The 13,343-nt window shown below is 44.3% G+C and overlaps 1 protein-coding gene across 4 annotated transcripts in view; it reads left to right on the top strand.

Moving 5' to 3' along the window:
• Nucleotides 1-13,343, top strand: part of ZNF892 (zinc finger protein 892) — a 14,201-nt gene extending 858 nt beyond the window's left edge. The window contains exons 1-5 of one of the 4 annotated variants that reach the window (XM_060654121.3): nt 1,468-2,065; nt 3,101-3,189; nt 6,351-6,456; nt 6,960-7,046; nt 11,039-13,343. In XM_060654121.3, the coding sequence (XP_060510104.1) occupies nt 2,047-2,065; nt 3,101-3,189; nt 6,351-6,456; nt 6,960-7,046; nt 11,039-12,309 (1,572 nt within the window). In that variant the 5' untranslated portion in view covers nt 1,468-2,046 and the 3' untranslated portion in view covers nt 12,310-13,343. The other 3 variants (XM_078444747.2, XM_078444748.2, XM_078444746.2) reach the window with 3 other exon arrangements.

The following is a 13,343-nucleotide window of genomic DNA, read 5'->3' as shown; positions in this document are numbered from 1 at the left end:
AAAAAAAAAAAAATCCCCAAAACTTTAAAGTAGGGCCTCTGTAAATAAAAGGAGGGTTACAAAGGACGTCCAAGTTTTCCAAAATCACCCCAAATGAAAGCCAAGAAAAGCAACAAGGACAGTATTAGTTTCGGGCATTTGTACCTTCTCTACAAGTACAGAGAATATACTCAGTTGCTGTTTATCTAAGTAGCAGTAAATACTCTGGGATACTCCTCCCATGGAGTTTAATCTGTAGTGTTGGAAGACACCCCCAATAAACAAAGTTAATTACATGTTAGAAATAGAAAAGGGCTATGGAAAAGGTCTGGAGGTGAGAGAGCAAGCTCTGTGGATACCTGGGAGTATCTACCCAGGGTGTCTATCCAGGCAGAGGAACAAGCACAAAGGCTCCATAGTGGAAGCATGCTTCATTCAATTGAAGAATGACAGGCCAGTATGGCTGCAGCGGAACAAATAAGGGGAAAGTGGTAGAAGATGAGATCAGAGAGTTAGTGTGGATGATGGAGATCTTGAAGGGCTCTGTGGGCCATTGTAAGGACTTTGGCTTTGTTTGGAGATAGAAGAGCAGGTGTGTTGAGAATAGGATAAACAGGGCAAGAGTAGGAGACCAGTTGGCAGGCATTTGTAGTGATCCAGGCAACAGATGACGGGTGCTTAGACCAGGGTGGCAGCACTGGAGGTGGTGAGAAGTGGTCAGATTCTGTATGTATTTTGAGAGTACAGCCAACAGGATTTGCAGAGGAACTGGATGTGGGTTGTGTGATAAAGAGAATGATGACCACAAGCTGTTTGAACTGGGCAACTAGAAGGACGAGTTGCCATTTACTGAAGGAGGGAAAACTGCAGGAGTGAGTTATGGCATTGGGGGAGGAAGGATCTCAAAAATTCAGTTTTGAACGTCCTATACTAGAGATATTCATTAAACAAGTAAGGAGTTGAGGAGACAGCTCAAGGTCAGAGGAGAAACCCATGCTGGAGATATATTGGGAGTTGATCACATTTGGATGGTATATAGAACATCTAGATTGAACAAGACTACTGAGAAGTGTTCACAGAAAAAGAAGAGCGGTCCAGGGATTCCAACATTTAGTTGGTTTCCAAATGAGCAGCTTCAGCATCCCTTAGGAACTCGTTAGGAATGCAAATGCTCAGGTCCCACTCCAGATTCCTGAATAAGGGTTGAGTTTAGCACTGTTTTAACAAGACTTCCAGGTGGTCATGGTACAGTTTGAGAACCACTGGTTTAGAGGCTGCGGTTACTTTATATCATCTCTGTTCCCGCCACAATGGGCGGACTGATAATGGGCGCAGAAAGGAAGCGATGCGGCGGCCTCTCCTCCCGAGGAAGCACCGATGCGGCGGCCTCCCCTCCCGAGGGAGCACCGCCGGTAGAGAGGGAATCCAGGGTAGGTCGGGGGTGGCGCCGTTGGCTCGTCACAGTTGCGGGGCAGTGAACGTCCTCTGCGAGGCGGGAGTTAGTGCGGCCGAATACATCTTCTGAGCCGGGGCCCAGCGTCCGCATCCAAGAAGGAGGGCCTAACACGCCTGGAAGGGTTTCTGAGGGGCCTAACTCTCTCGGCGACCCAATAAGTGCGTGACTTCGGTACAGTGCCGGCCCGGAGTGGGGAGGTTCGCCTGGCCAACATCCCGCAGAGTCCTCTGGGAAGCGGCCACCGGTGACGTAGGCCGCGCCCCGCGGAGGATTCTGGGAGTCGTAGTTCAGCCTCGAGATCGGGCAGGCTCAACTTGGCCCGGCCGGCTCTTAGATGCCTTTGTTGCTAGGCCGGGGCTGCTTCTGCGTGGTGCGGGAGGTCGAACCTGGGGTCGAGGAGGCCTAAGCGCGGGTCCTTCCAAGTCTGAGTGGACGGAAGGAGGGCGGCGGGAGGGCCCCGGGGTGGCGCCAGGCTGCCCTGCGAGGGTCGCGCGCGCGTTCCCGGGCCTCTGAGTGCACCAGAGCGGCGGACCCCCGGGGTCCCTCGCGCGTTCGCTGCGCCCTTCTTCCGCGGCCGTCGTCGCCTGCGCGGGCCAGGGGAGGGAGTCTCCATGGAGCCTGGGGGCAGAGGTGAGAATTTCGGAGGGATGCAGCCGCAGAGCCTGCTGGAGAGAAAAGAAGGGAAAGGCTGCCCTCTGGCTGGGGCAGGCTCTGGAAGGAGAAGCATCACCTCTTCTCTGTGAGACGACAGCCCTTTCCAACTGGTTGGTTTCCCGTTAGGGTTTTGAGGGAGAGCCCGCTACCCCATTGCCCTGCGCGTCTTTAGGATGATGTGTGCCTCCCTTGTCCCCCAGATCACCAGATTTGACAATTTGGCTTTTTTTTTTTAATTTTGTTTTTTAATGTTTATTTTTGAGACAGAGAGAGACAGAGCATGAACGGGGGAGGGTCAGAGAGAGGGAGACACAGAATCTGAAACAGGCTCCAGGCTCTGAGCTGTCAGCACAGATCCCGATGCGGGGCTCGAACCCACGGACTGGGAGATCATGACCTGAGCCGAAGTCGGCCGCTTAACCGACTGAGCCACCCAGGCACCCCGACAATTTGGCTTTTGATAATGACTTCGTTTTGTCCTCACGGGAACCCTGTAAGGTGGTAGGAAGAAGATTGTTGTACCCATTTGCAGATGCAGAAAGTGAGGTTTCTAGAAGTCACAGGATTTGTTTAGAAGACTGGATTTTTTTCCTCCCATAAGACTCATTGCTTTTCTAAGAATGCCAGTATTATATCTGAAAAGCCAGTGTTCAAAAGGAATTTACTAGTCTTCCTTCATCCTGTGATTCTGGAATAGGACAGGAATGAACCATTAAGTGAGGAACGGATGGACAGACTCTTGAGTATTACTTTGTCATTCAGCAGATGATAGATAGAAATAACGTATTTAATTTATGTGTCTAGATGTTCACTGCAGAGTTCTACTAGAATTTAAGGGCAGAGGATAGGAGGAATGGGAGGTCGTGTTTGTCTTGATTCAGGGATGTTGCGGGATTGTGCCTTGATTTCCTGTGTTGGCTTTTCTTAGGTGACAAGTAGCTGTGTATGGAAGTTTCTGCAAGTTTACTGCAAGGCAAGAGTAATCGTCATGGCTCCTATCTCCACTTGTAGGGTCGCTTTCTGAGGACTCAGACCTTCCCGGTGCTGAAAACCCTAAAGAAAATGGCATGATCACTGTGTTGCTGACCGCTGCATCCCAGGTGGGTTTGGTTTTCTTTTTTTTTCTTTTGTTCTCAGAACCGGACTACAGTTTCTGCCATTGTTATGGAATCGCTCAGCCCTGATTCCTAGACCACTGAGTTCATCCTGATAAAATGATGAGTGACGAGCCTGACAGTAAATGCTCCTTACTTGTGCAGAACTTTCCTTTCGGCATTACTTCTTGATCCGCTTAGTACTCGATTCACTCTTACTAGCTCTTCAGCACTGTCATTGGCCTCATGGTCAGATGCAAAGTGATAAAAGCCAGTTTCCCTGCCTCATGAAATTTACTGAGGAAATAAGATAGAGATAAAAAAAAAAAAAAAAGATAGCTAATCAGCAAAAATGAAAGTCATTTCATACAGAAATGACTGGTACAGACAAGTCCTAAAAGGCCTTGGAAGAGGTTTTCCTTCCCCCCCCCCCCCCCCCCCCCCCATCCTCTAGAGAACTTGGGATAAAAAATACTGGGATAAAAGCTGCACTTCGGAAAATATGAGAGTAGGTAACTAGAGAATAGAATACAGAATTATTCTGTATTGCTTTGGCTTTGGCCAAAAGTCTATAAGTGAGTTGGAGGTCTTCAAAGGCTATGTGTGTCACTGTAGAGTGACCTGAAGTGTGGTAAGGGAAGCTTAGGTCCGTAGCCAGACTGCAAGAAAACCTACGCTGGGTCTCATTCCAAAGGTAAATAAAGCCCCACGAAAGTTTCTAGAGGCCCGGCAAGATGAAACACGCCTCCCTCGGATTGAAGGGAAGTTAGTCAAGGTGCTTCTGCTGGATCTGGCCTCGGATGATGAGACAATGGCAGACTCTGTGGGAAAGGCACTGGGACTGTTTGACAACTTCAGACCTGCCTCACAGCGCACTGTGAAACACTGGGGACTCTGATCTGAATTTGTAGATCTCGTTCGGAAAACAGGGGAGAGAAAGTAGCATCTGCTGGACAGTTTCCGGTTGATCTTCCTGTGTCTTCCAACTCCAGCACATGCACGCAGGGCAGCAACTCCATGAACGAGTTTGACTGCTGCGGTTCTCTCGGGGAACTAAAGTCTAAAAGGAGTGCCGGTTAGTCTGTTACTGTTAGCATTGTTTGTAAAGAGAGAAGACCATAAAAATTGTATTGCTGTGTGATCACTCCCGAGGCATACGGTCTTAAGGGACCAGAAACTTAAATAGAGGCAACTGGGTGGCTCAGTCTGTGAGGCCTCAGACTTTAGCTCAGGTCATGAAATGTGGGAAATAAAGAGTTAAATTATTTCGAGCAGGGGATTTTCCAAGTAGGTAGTTCTTTTAACTTTATTTTATTGTGCGAATTATTTTACCAGTTGTTTTAGAGGGCTGTGTCATAAACGTTAGAATGCTGACTGCAAGCAAAATCACCCAGTATATTCATTTATGCGCTCAGGGAGCTATGGCAAAAGTGGTGGCTCAAAGCAAGACAAGACTGTTTCATTTGCTAGCATCCCAGAGACTGGTCTGTTTTAATGTATCACAATTAAAGTTGTACAGAAAGTTTTTTTCGTGTAGAATGAGAAAAATTATTAGACATCTGTCTTAGCAGGAAATCGATTCAGCTATAGATTCAGAGGACCATTACCCACTCTGTTCCCTTTCCCTACATTTTAGTAGACAGTCTGAACTTTGTGCCTGCCATCTAGATCAAGGTTAGGCTTGCCCTCCTGCAGTGTTTTCAATGTATGGTATGTTCTGTTCCCCTCTCCACCTCTGTTCCCACGCATATTCTTTTTTGAGTGAGAGTGAGAGGGGGAGGGGCGGAGAGAGAGAGGGAGACAGAGAATCCCAAGCAGGCTCCACACTATCAGCACAGAGCCTGATGTGGGGCTTAAACTCATGAACTGTGAGATCATGACCTGAGTTGAAATCAAGAGTCAGATGCTTAACCGAGCCACCCAGGCGCCCCTCCCACACACACTTTTATAGAACATCCCGTGCAAACTTCCTGTGTTCCTTCCTTCATTCAGCTGTTTGACACATGCTTAGTGTTCCTGCGCTGTGCCAGATAACTAGGGTTGCTTCGGTGAGCAAAATTGGACCCGGTTAGCCTCTGTTCTCATGGAGCTCACTGTCCAATGAGAGAGACAGACGTCAATCACAAAGTCCCCTCAGTGTGTGCAAAACCCAAGAGAAGTGAACTTGGTGCTACAACCCTACAAGCCCAGGGAAGGCTTCTCTGAGGAGGTAACACCTGAGCTGAGATCTGAAGTGTGAGTAGGATTAAAATAGCTGAAAGGCCCCGCGTCAGGCTCTGTGCTTACAGCTCGGAGCCTGGAGCCTGCTGGGGATTCTGTGTCTCCCTCTCTCTCTGTGTACCTCCCCTGCTCGCGCTCTGTCTCTCTCTCTCTCTCTCTCAAAAATAAATAAGCATTAAAAAAAAATTTTTTTTTAAATAGCTGAAAGGATCAGATGGGGGAGAACATTCAAGAACAGGAAGCAGCATGTAGAAAGGGGTAAAAGGGAGTGTGGCACACATTTCAAGCAGCTGAAAGGCAGCCACCAACTGGAACACAGGGGACATGGGGGGAGTCGTGTAAGATAGGTTAGAAAGTACATGGAGCAAAGGACGGGGGCTATCAGATTGATCAGGGCCACTATGAGAAATGGTGAGAACACGTTAGGGACTTTCATACTTTGGGCTTGAGACACTGTTTTACAAATAAATATATATTCTGTGACGTGTAGCAAACATCTCAATTTTTAATACGTATTGGACTGATTGTGTTCTCAAAGGAGAATTAGAGAGAAAACTGTTTCCTATTTCTTGAACCCCTTATATTTTAAAACCATATCACAAAGAACAGAGTTAACTCATAATTATATTTTCTCCACTTTCCCATGTCTAAATGGTAACGATGTCTGTAGTTCTATAATTTAATTTACCAATGCATAAACTAATGACTTGGTGCCTTCAGATTTTACAACGAAGGTTCCTTCCTTCTTTCCGGTTACATGCAATTCTGATACATTGAGGCAAGGAGTGAGTCTGTGGCTACAGATACACCAGAGAATCTTACTGTTGGAAGGGATGTTAGACGTCATTTTGTCTAACCCTCGTGTCCATCCTCTCTTTCTGCTCTGAGTGCTTCTCAGAGGCTTCTGGAAGATCCCTTGGTGAGCACTGGTGTGTTTGCTTTTTCAGGAGTCATTGGTAATCAGGGATATGGCCGAGGCTCTCACCCAGTGGAAGCAGCTGAACCCTCCTCAGGGAGATGTGCCTGAGAAGCACAGGAATCTGGTCTTGCTGGGTAAGGGCAGCTCCCTCCTCCACTTTGAACTTACCCAGTGTCGTTTCTTTGCTTCCTTAGTTCCTAGGAGTTCTGAGGTTCTTAGATTCAAGGATTCTTCATCGTCGTGTAAGTCCTGAGACAGGCAATGTCTACTTTTGTTTCTGGATACACGTTTAACCCTCCCACAGTTAGAGATGGACACCTTTTGATTATATTTGCCTAGGTGGTAGCATCCTTCTTCTCTACTCCATGACCAAGGATGTTGAGATGAAATTCTAGTGAAGATACCTCTTAAGAAATGGATGCTTATTCTTTTAATAGAGAGAGCTATTCTTTTAATAGAGACTCAGTTGTTCTGCTCAGATAGACCCCATATCCTCTTCCTCCCTTTTTTTAAGCACCATTGAGGGAGAAATCCAAAACCAGCCTCTCTCTTTCTTTCTCTTATGCTGTCTCTCCTAACAACCAAGGAAATCATACCGAACTCTTGACCAAACTAATTTTTCTTTTCCCATGAGCAGGGCTTCCAATTTCCAAGCCTGATGCGATCTCTCCTTTAGAGTGCGGAAAGGAGCTGGAGAGAGAAGTCTCAAAAGCAGCTCTTTCAGGTGAGTGATGACATAAAACCCAGGTGGTCATTGGGATCAAATGGACCAAAGCATCTTCAGAGTGCTTGTGGAGGAGCCTTTCCAGATTTCGTTAGACCCGTGAAAAAGTTGAAGTGAAGTCCCTTTCTCCCATGCCACATTCCAGCTCTGTGGATGGTCATCTATTAAAATTCATAATTAAAAAAAAAAATTTTTTTTAGAAAGTAATACTTTCCACCCTTTCAAACCAATTCTTTTCCCCAAATAAGGTACAATGAAATCAACATTTTTTTTTTGATGAGTCACCATTGAAACCATATTTATTTCCTACCTGGGGATAATTGTATCCTGAAAATTCACTAAGCATGATTGTTTCTTTTTTTTTTTTTTTTTTTTAAGTCTTTTATTTTTATTTTATTTTTTAAATTTACATCCAAATTAGTTAGCATATAGTGCAACAATGGTTTCAGGAGTAGATTCCTTAGTGCCCCTTCCCCATTTAGCCCATCCCCCCTCCCACACCCCCTCCAGTAACCCTCTGTTTGTTCTCCATATTTATGAGTCTCTTCTGTTTTGTCCCCCTCCCTGTTTTTATATTATTTTTGCTTCCCTTCCCTTATGTTCATCTGTTTTGTCTCTTAAAGCCCTCTTATGAGTGAAGTCATATGATATTTGTCTTTCTCTGACTGACTAATTTTACTTAGCAGAATACCCTTCAGTTCCATCCACGTAGTTGCAGATGGCAAGATTTCATTCTTTATGGTTGTCGAGTAATACTCCATTGTGTGTATATATATATATATACATATATATATATATATACACACACACACCACATCTTCTTTATTCATCCATCGATGGACATTTGGGCTCTTTCCATACTTTGGCTATTGTCGATAGTGCTGCTATAAACATGGGGGTGCATGTGTCCCTTCGAAACAGCACACCTGTATCCCCTGGATAAATGCCTAGTAGTGCAATTGCTGGGTCATAGGGTAGTTCTATTTTTAGTTTTTTGAGGAACCTCCACACTGTTTTCCAGAGTGGCTGCACCAGCTTGCATTCCCATGAAATCAACATTTTAATATTTGTTAATTATATGTTTGGGAGTTAGGTTCTAAACTAGGCTTTTTCATATATTTTTTATCTCTGCAGGATAAGGTGACTTTTTGTCTCAGACCAGATTGTCACAGATTGACTAAAAATCAATCTCTGAGTTTCCCCTTGCCTTTCTCTCTATGTAAGTGGACGCAGCATAGTATAGTGGTTGAGTGCAGATTTTGAAACCACTTTGTTCAAAGCCGGTCTCAACTACTTACTAGCCCTGTGACCTTTGACAAGTGAATTATCCTCTCTGTGACTCAAATTCCCCAGCTATAAAATGGGGATAATGATCGCACTTAACTCCTAGATTTGCTGTGAGGATCAAATGAAGTAATCCAAGAGAAATGCTTCGACTAGTACCTAGCTAAATGCTAAGTAAATGATAACTATTAAGTCCTGGTAACTTTTTTGTGATAGATACCATGAATTTGACCTGATCATTTCTATCCAACTAGATACTGCAATAGACTGCCAGCTAGTTTTACTTCCTTTGGTCTTACCCTTATCTAACTGACGCAGCATATCACTACTAGATTCCCCACTCTGCCAGTTCTGTATTATTCTACCTGCTTCTAAAGCTTTTGTTGCTACCTGCCTAACCGTTTTATCTTCTGTATTCTCCAACTCGAACCCTTAACACCAGACAAGCAGTCTCTTATTTTCTTCCGCCAACTGTGTGTTCTCCAAATGTTTGGGATTTAATTCCTCCACTCCCCTTAGATGAAAGTCCATTTGCCTTTAACTTATTTCTGTCTATTTGCTTTTTAAAATCCCAGGCACTTCCCTGATTATGATGTGTAGCTCACAACATTGTATTATATTGATTTACTTTATTTATTTATTTTTCTAGTTATTTTATTTTTATTTTTTAATGTTTATTTATTATTTTTTTAATCTTTTTTTAAAAATTTTTTTAACTTTTTTTTTTTTTTTAATTTATTTTTGAGACAGAGAGAGACAGAGCATGAATGGGGTAGGGTCAGAGAGAGAGGGAGACACAGAATCCGAAACAGGCTTCAGGCTCTGAGCTGTCAGCACAGAGCCCGACGCGGGGCTCGAACTCACGGACCGCGAGATCATGGCCTGAGCCGAAGTCGGACGCCACCCAGGCGCCCCAATGTTTATTTATTTTTGAGACAGAGAGAGAGAGAGAGAGCATGAACAGGGGAGGGTCAGAGAGAGAGGGAGACACAGAATCTGAAGCAGGCTCCAGGCTCCAAGCTGTCAGCACAGAGCCCAACGCGGGACTCAAATTCACAGACCGTGAGATCATGACCTGAGCCAAAATCAGAAGCTCAACTGACTGAGCCACCCCTTTAAAAAAATTTTTTTTAACAGTTATTTATTTTTGAGAGTGAGAGAGACAGAGCATAAGCGGGGGAGGGGCAGAGAGAGAGAGGGAGACACAGAATCTGAAGCAGGTTCCAGGCTCCAAGCTGTCAGCACAGGGCTGACGCGGGGCTAGAACTCACAGACTGCGAGATCATGACCTGAGCTGAAGTCAGATGCCCAACCGACTGAGCCACTCAGGTGCCCCTATATTGATTTATTTTATGTAGAGTCATGGTTGGAATAGAAATTAAAGACCGTTTAAGCCTGAAAATAAACATTTTTAGCATTTTTAACTTTAATCCCAAAATTCTTACTCAGAAGCCTAGGATTTGGAGCAGGTATCCTGACAAGTTGGGACCAATCTGAGCATGTAGAGATTTGGCCTTCTCCTCCCTACATGCTGCTCATTTTTTTAAACGTATATATGTTTAAGTTTGTTTATTTTGAGAGAGAGAGAGAGAGAAAGAGAGAGAGCAAGAGCATGTGATCAGGGGAGGGTTAGACAGAGAGGGAGAGAGAATCCCAAGCAAGGCTCCACACTGTCAGTGCAGAGCCCAATGCGGGGCTGGAACTTACAAACCATGAGATCATGACCTGAGCTGAAATCAAAAGTTGGACGCTTAACTGACTGAGCCACCCAGGCGCCCCTTATTTTTTTTTAAACTTCATTCCATTTAATTGTTTGTAGTTTGTTGTTATTGGGCAATCAAAGGTGATCAGTTACTTCTTTTTTTTTTTAATCTTTATTTCTGAGAAAGAGAGAGAGAAAGAGTGTGTGTGTAAGCGGGGGAGGAACAGAGAGGAGACACAGAATCCCAAGCAGGCTCCAGGCTCTGAGCTGTCAGCACAGAGCCCGACGCAGGGCTCGAACCCACAGACTGTGAGATCATGACCTGAACTGAAGTCAGACGCTTAACTGACTGAGCCACCCAGGCACCCCAGTCAGTTACTTCTTAATCACCAAGCGTTGTGATGGTGTAAATTTGTCGATCTGGACCACTTTGAATGCTAGCTTAGAGAATCTGTGTCTCATCTTGAGGCAACAGAACCACCAGAGATTTTTGTTTAACAGCGACAGTTTTGAAGGTTAGTCTGTTAGCAGTGATTGGGAAATACTAGGATGGGGAAGGATTGGTGGCAAGGAGATCAGCTACTGATGGCTATTCTCAAAGCACGAAGCGCAGAAGCTCCAGTGAGGGGGTAATAGGGGAAAATCCCTGAAAGACTGTCTTCTCTGTCTCTGCCACAGCCGGTTTCTAAAATCTTATCTGCCATTTCCCCACATCACCTCTGTTTAGTCTTCTCTGTTATTCTTTCTCATCTCCTACCCTACTAGGTAGAGGAATTTTGAGTACCTGCTCACTGTCTCCCTTTTGTGCAGCTGAACTTCTTTGCCCCCCCCATCTTTGTTTTCTCATGTTCTCTCAAGATTGCAAAGCTATTTTTGAGAGCTTTCGAGTTCCTGTGTTCCCTGTAAGCATGTTTTCATTTGTTTGTTTTTCATTATTTTCCTACTACATCAAATATTTTTCTTTCCTGTGTAGGAAATGGTACATGTGTATTTTTGTTTCTTTCAGACTGGGAGACAAGACCAGAGAGTAAGGACCTAACTCCAGAGCAGGATATTTCTGAAGAAGAATCAGCCCCTGGGGTGTTAATAGCAAGATTTCCAAAGGAAAGTTCCAGTGAATACGAGGATTCTTCAGAGAGTCAGCAGGAAAACCATGAGAAACATTTAATACAGGAGGTTGTCACTCAGAAGAAATCTTCTGGGGAGAGAAGTTACCAGTGTCATGAATTTGGGAGAAGTTTTAGTCGAAGGTCATTACTTGTTCAACAGCAAGGAGAGAGACTACATAACTGTGATTCATTTAAAAAGAACTTAAAACAAAATTCAGATCTAATGAGGCACGAGAAAGTTTGTGCAGAAAAGAAACCTTGGAAGTGTAATGAGTGTGAGAAAGCCTTTAGTTACTACTCAGCTTTTGTCTTGCATCAGAGAATTCACACAGGAGAAAAACCCTACGAATGTAATGAATGTGGTAAAGCTTTTAGCCAGAGTATACATCTTACTCTACACCAGAGAATTCATACTGGAGAGAAACCCTACGAGTGTCACGAATGTGGGAAAGCCTTCAGTCACCGCTCTGCCCTTATTCGGCATCATATAATTCATACTGGAGAGAAACCCTATGAATGCAATGAATGTGGGAAGGCCTTTAATCAGAGCTCATACCTCACTCAACATCAGCGAATTCATACTGGAGAGAAACCTTATGAGTGTAATGAATGTGGGAAGGCCTTTAGCCAAAGCACATTCCTTACCCAGCATCAGGTCATTCACACTGGAGAGAAACCCTATAAGTGTAATGAATGTGGGAAAGCCTTTAGCGATCGATCAGGCCTTATTCAGCACCAGAGAACTCATACTGGGGAGAGGCCTTATGAGTGTAATGAGTGTGGGAAAGCCTTTGGCTACTGTTCAGCCCTGACTCAACACCAGAGAACTCACACTGGGGAGAAACCCTATAAATGCAATGATTGTGCCAAAGCCTTCAGTGACCGCTCAGCCCTCATTCGTCATCAGAGAACACACACTGGAGAGAAACCTTACAAGTGTAAGGACTGTGGAAAAGCTTTCAGCCAGAGCTCATCTCTTACAAAGCATCAGAAAACTCACACTGGAGAAAAACCCTATAAGTGTAAGGAATGTGGAAAAGCTTTCAGCCAGAGTTCATCCCTTTCTCAACATCAGAAAACTCATGCTGGAGGGAAAACCAAAGAATACGGAAAAGCCTTTAGTGAGCATTCAGCCTTTGGCCAGCAAAAGAGAATTCATACTGGATAAAGACTATGTAAATGTGGTACATTTGGAAGATTTTTATTGAACATTTACTAAACGTGGTGTGAGCGCTACAAAGGAGTTTAAGAATGTGTTACAAACAAGATATTAATTGAGAAGTCATTGTTGACACGGGACATAGCTTACTTAGAATGTGAAGGAGGAGTTTTACATTTTTTTTAGTGCAACAGAGGACTTTGAATTTCCCTGGGGAAAGAGGAAGATTATTTCCAGCACCCTAATGTGTATGTAAGCTTCCAAATCCTTGAGAGAGAAACAGGGTGTGCGATGATGGAAAGAAGACATCTTGTCTGGGCTGGGTCGTCTCTTAATGCTAAGGAGATGGAGTTTTAAAGAGATGAGTGGTTCTTTAGGGAAGTTGCAGAGGCAGAAATAAGAGATTGAGAATTCACAATGAGTTTGTCCAGGGTTGAGAGTGGAGATGAAAGGGAAGTTGTCCTTAGGCTCAAGTACAAGGGCACTTAGGAGGTAGATGGGAAGGAGAGAGAAAGAGAACCGGGGGAATGAACTCAAGAAATGTTGATTGAGATAACTGCTCAAACGAGTGCTCCCAACTGGGGAAATATCCATCAGTTGGTCAGTTGCAGTTTCTACCCTGAAGCCAAGGAACACTGGCCTCGCAGTCTGCTTCTGCACTTTCTGTCTTTGAGATCTTGCTTGTTGATTTGCTGCCTGCTAAGAATCGCGTTAACTCCAAGGGTCAAGACTGACAGCCTAGAAAGTACAGCAGGGACCTTTGATGTTTTCAGTCTATTTTAAGCTACCTATTTTAAGCTAAGTTCCCTGAGAATGTGCTTATTTATAAAGATGTTACCTCAATTGTCTGTAGTTAGTACTTTAGGCTTATTCATACCATAGTAAAATTTAGTTGTAGACCTGAACTTACACTACGTATTGGATTGTGAAAGACTTGAAAAGAGTCCAGAATACTTCCTTTCACCATTTTACTCTTGCGTAGAAGCAGACGATGCCTTTGCATATATATTTTTTTCATTGAAACTTCAAAGGTTGTCATTGCA

The sequence above is a fragment of the Panthera onca genome, chromosome A3 (genome assembly GCF_046562875.1).
Source record: "Panthera onca isolate mPanOnc1 chromosome A3, mPanOnc1 haplotype 2, whole genome shotgun sequence".
In the NCBI taxonomy this organism is placed as follows: domain Eukaryota; kingdom Metazoa; phylum Chordata; class Mammalia; order Carnivora; family Felidae; genus Panthera; species Panthera onca.
This window is presented reverse-complemented; position numbering and strand designations above follow the sequence as displayed.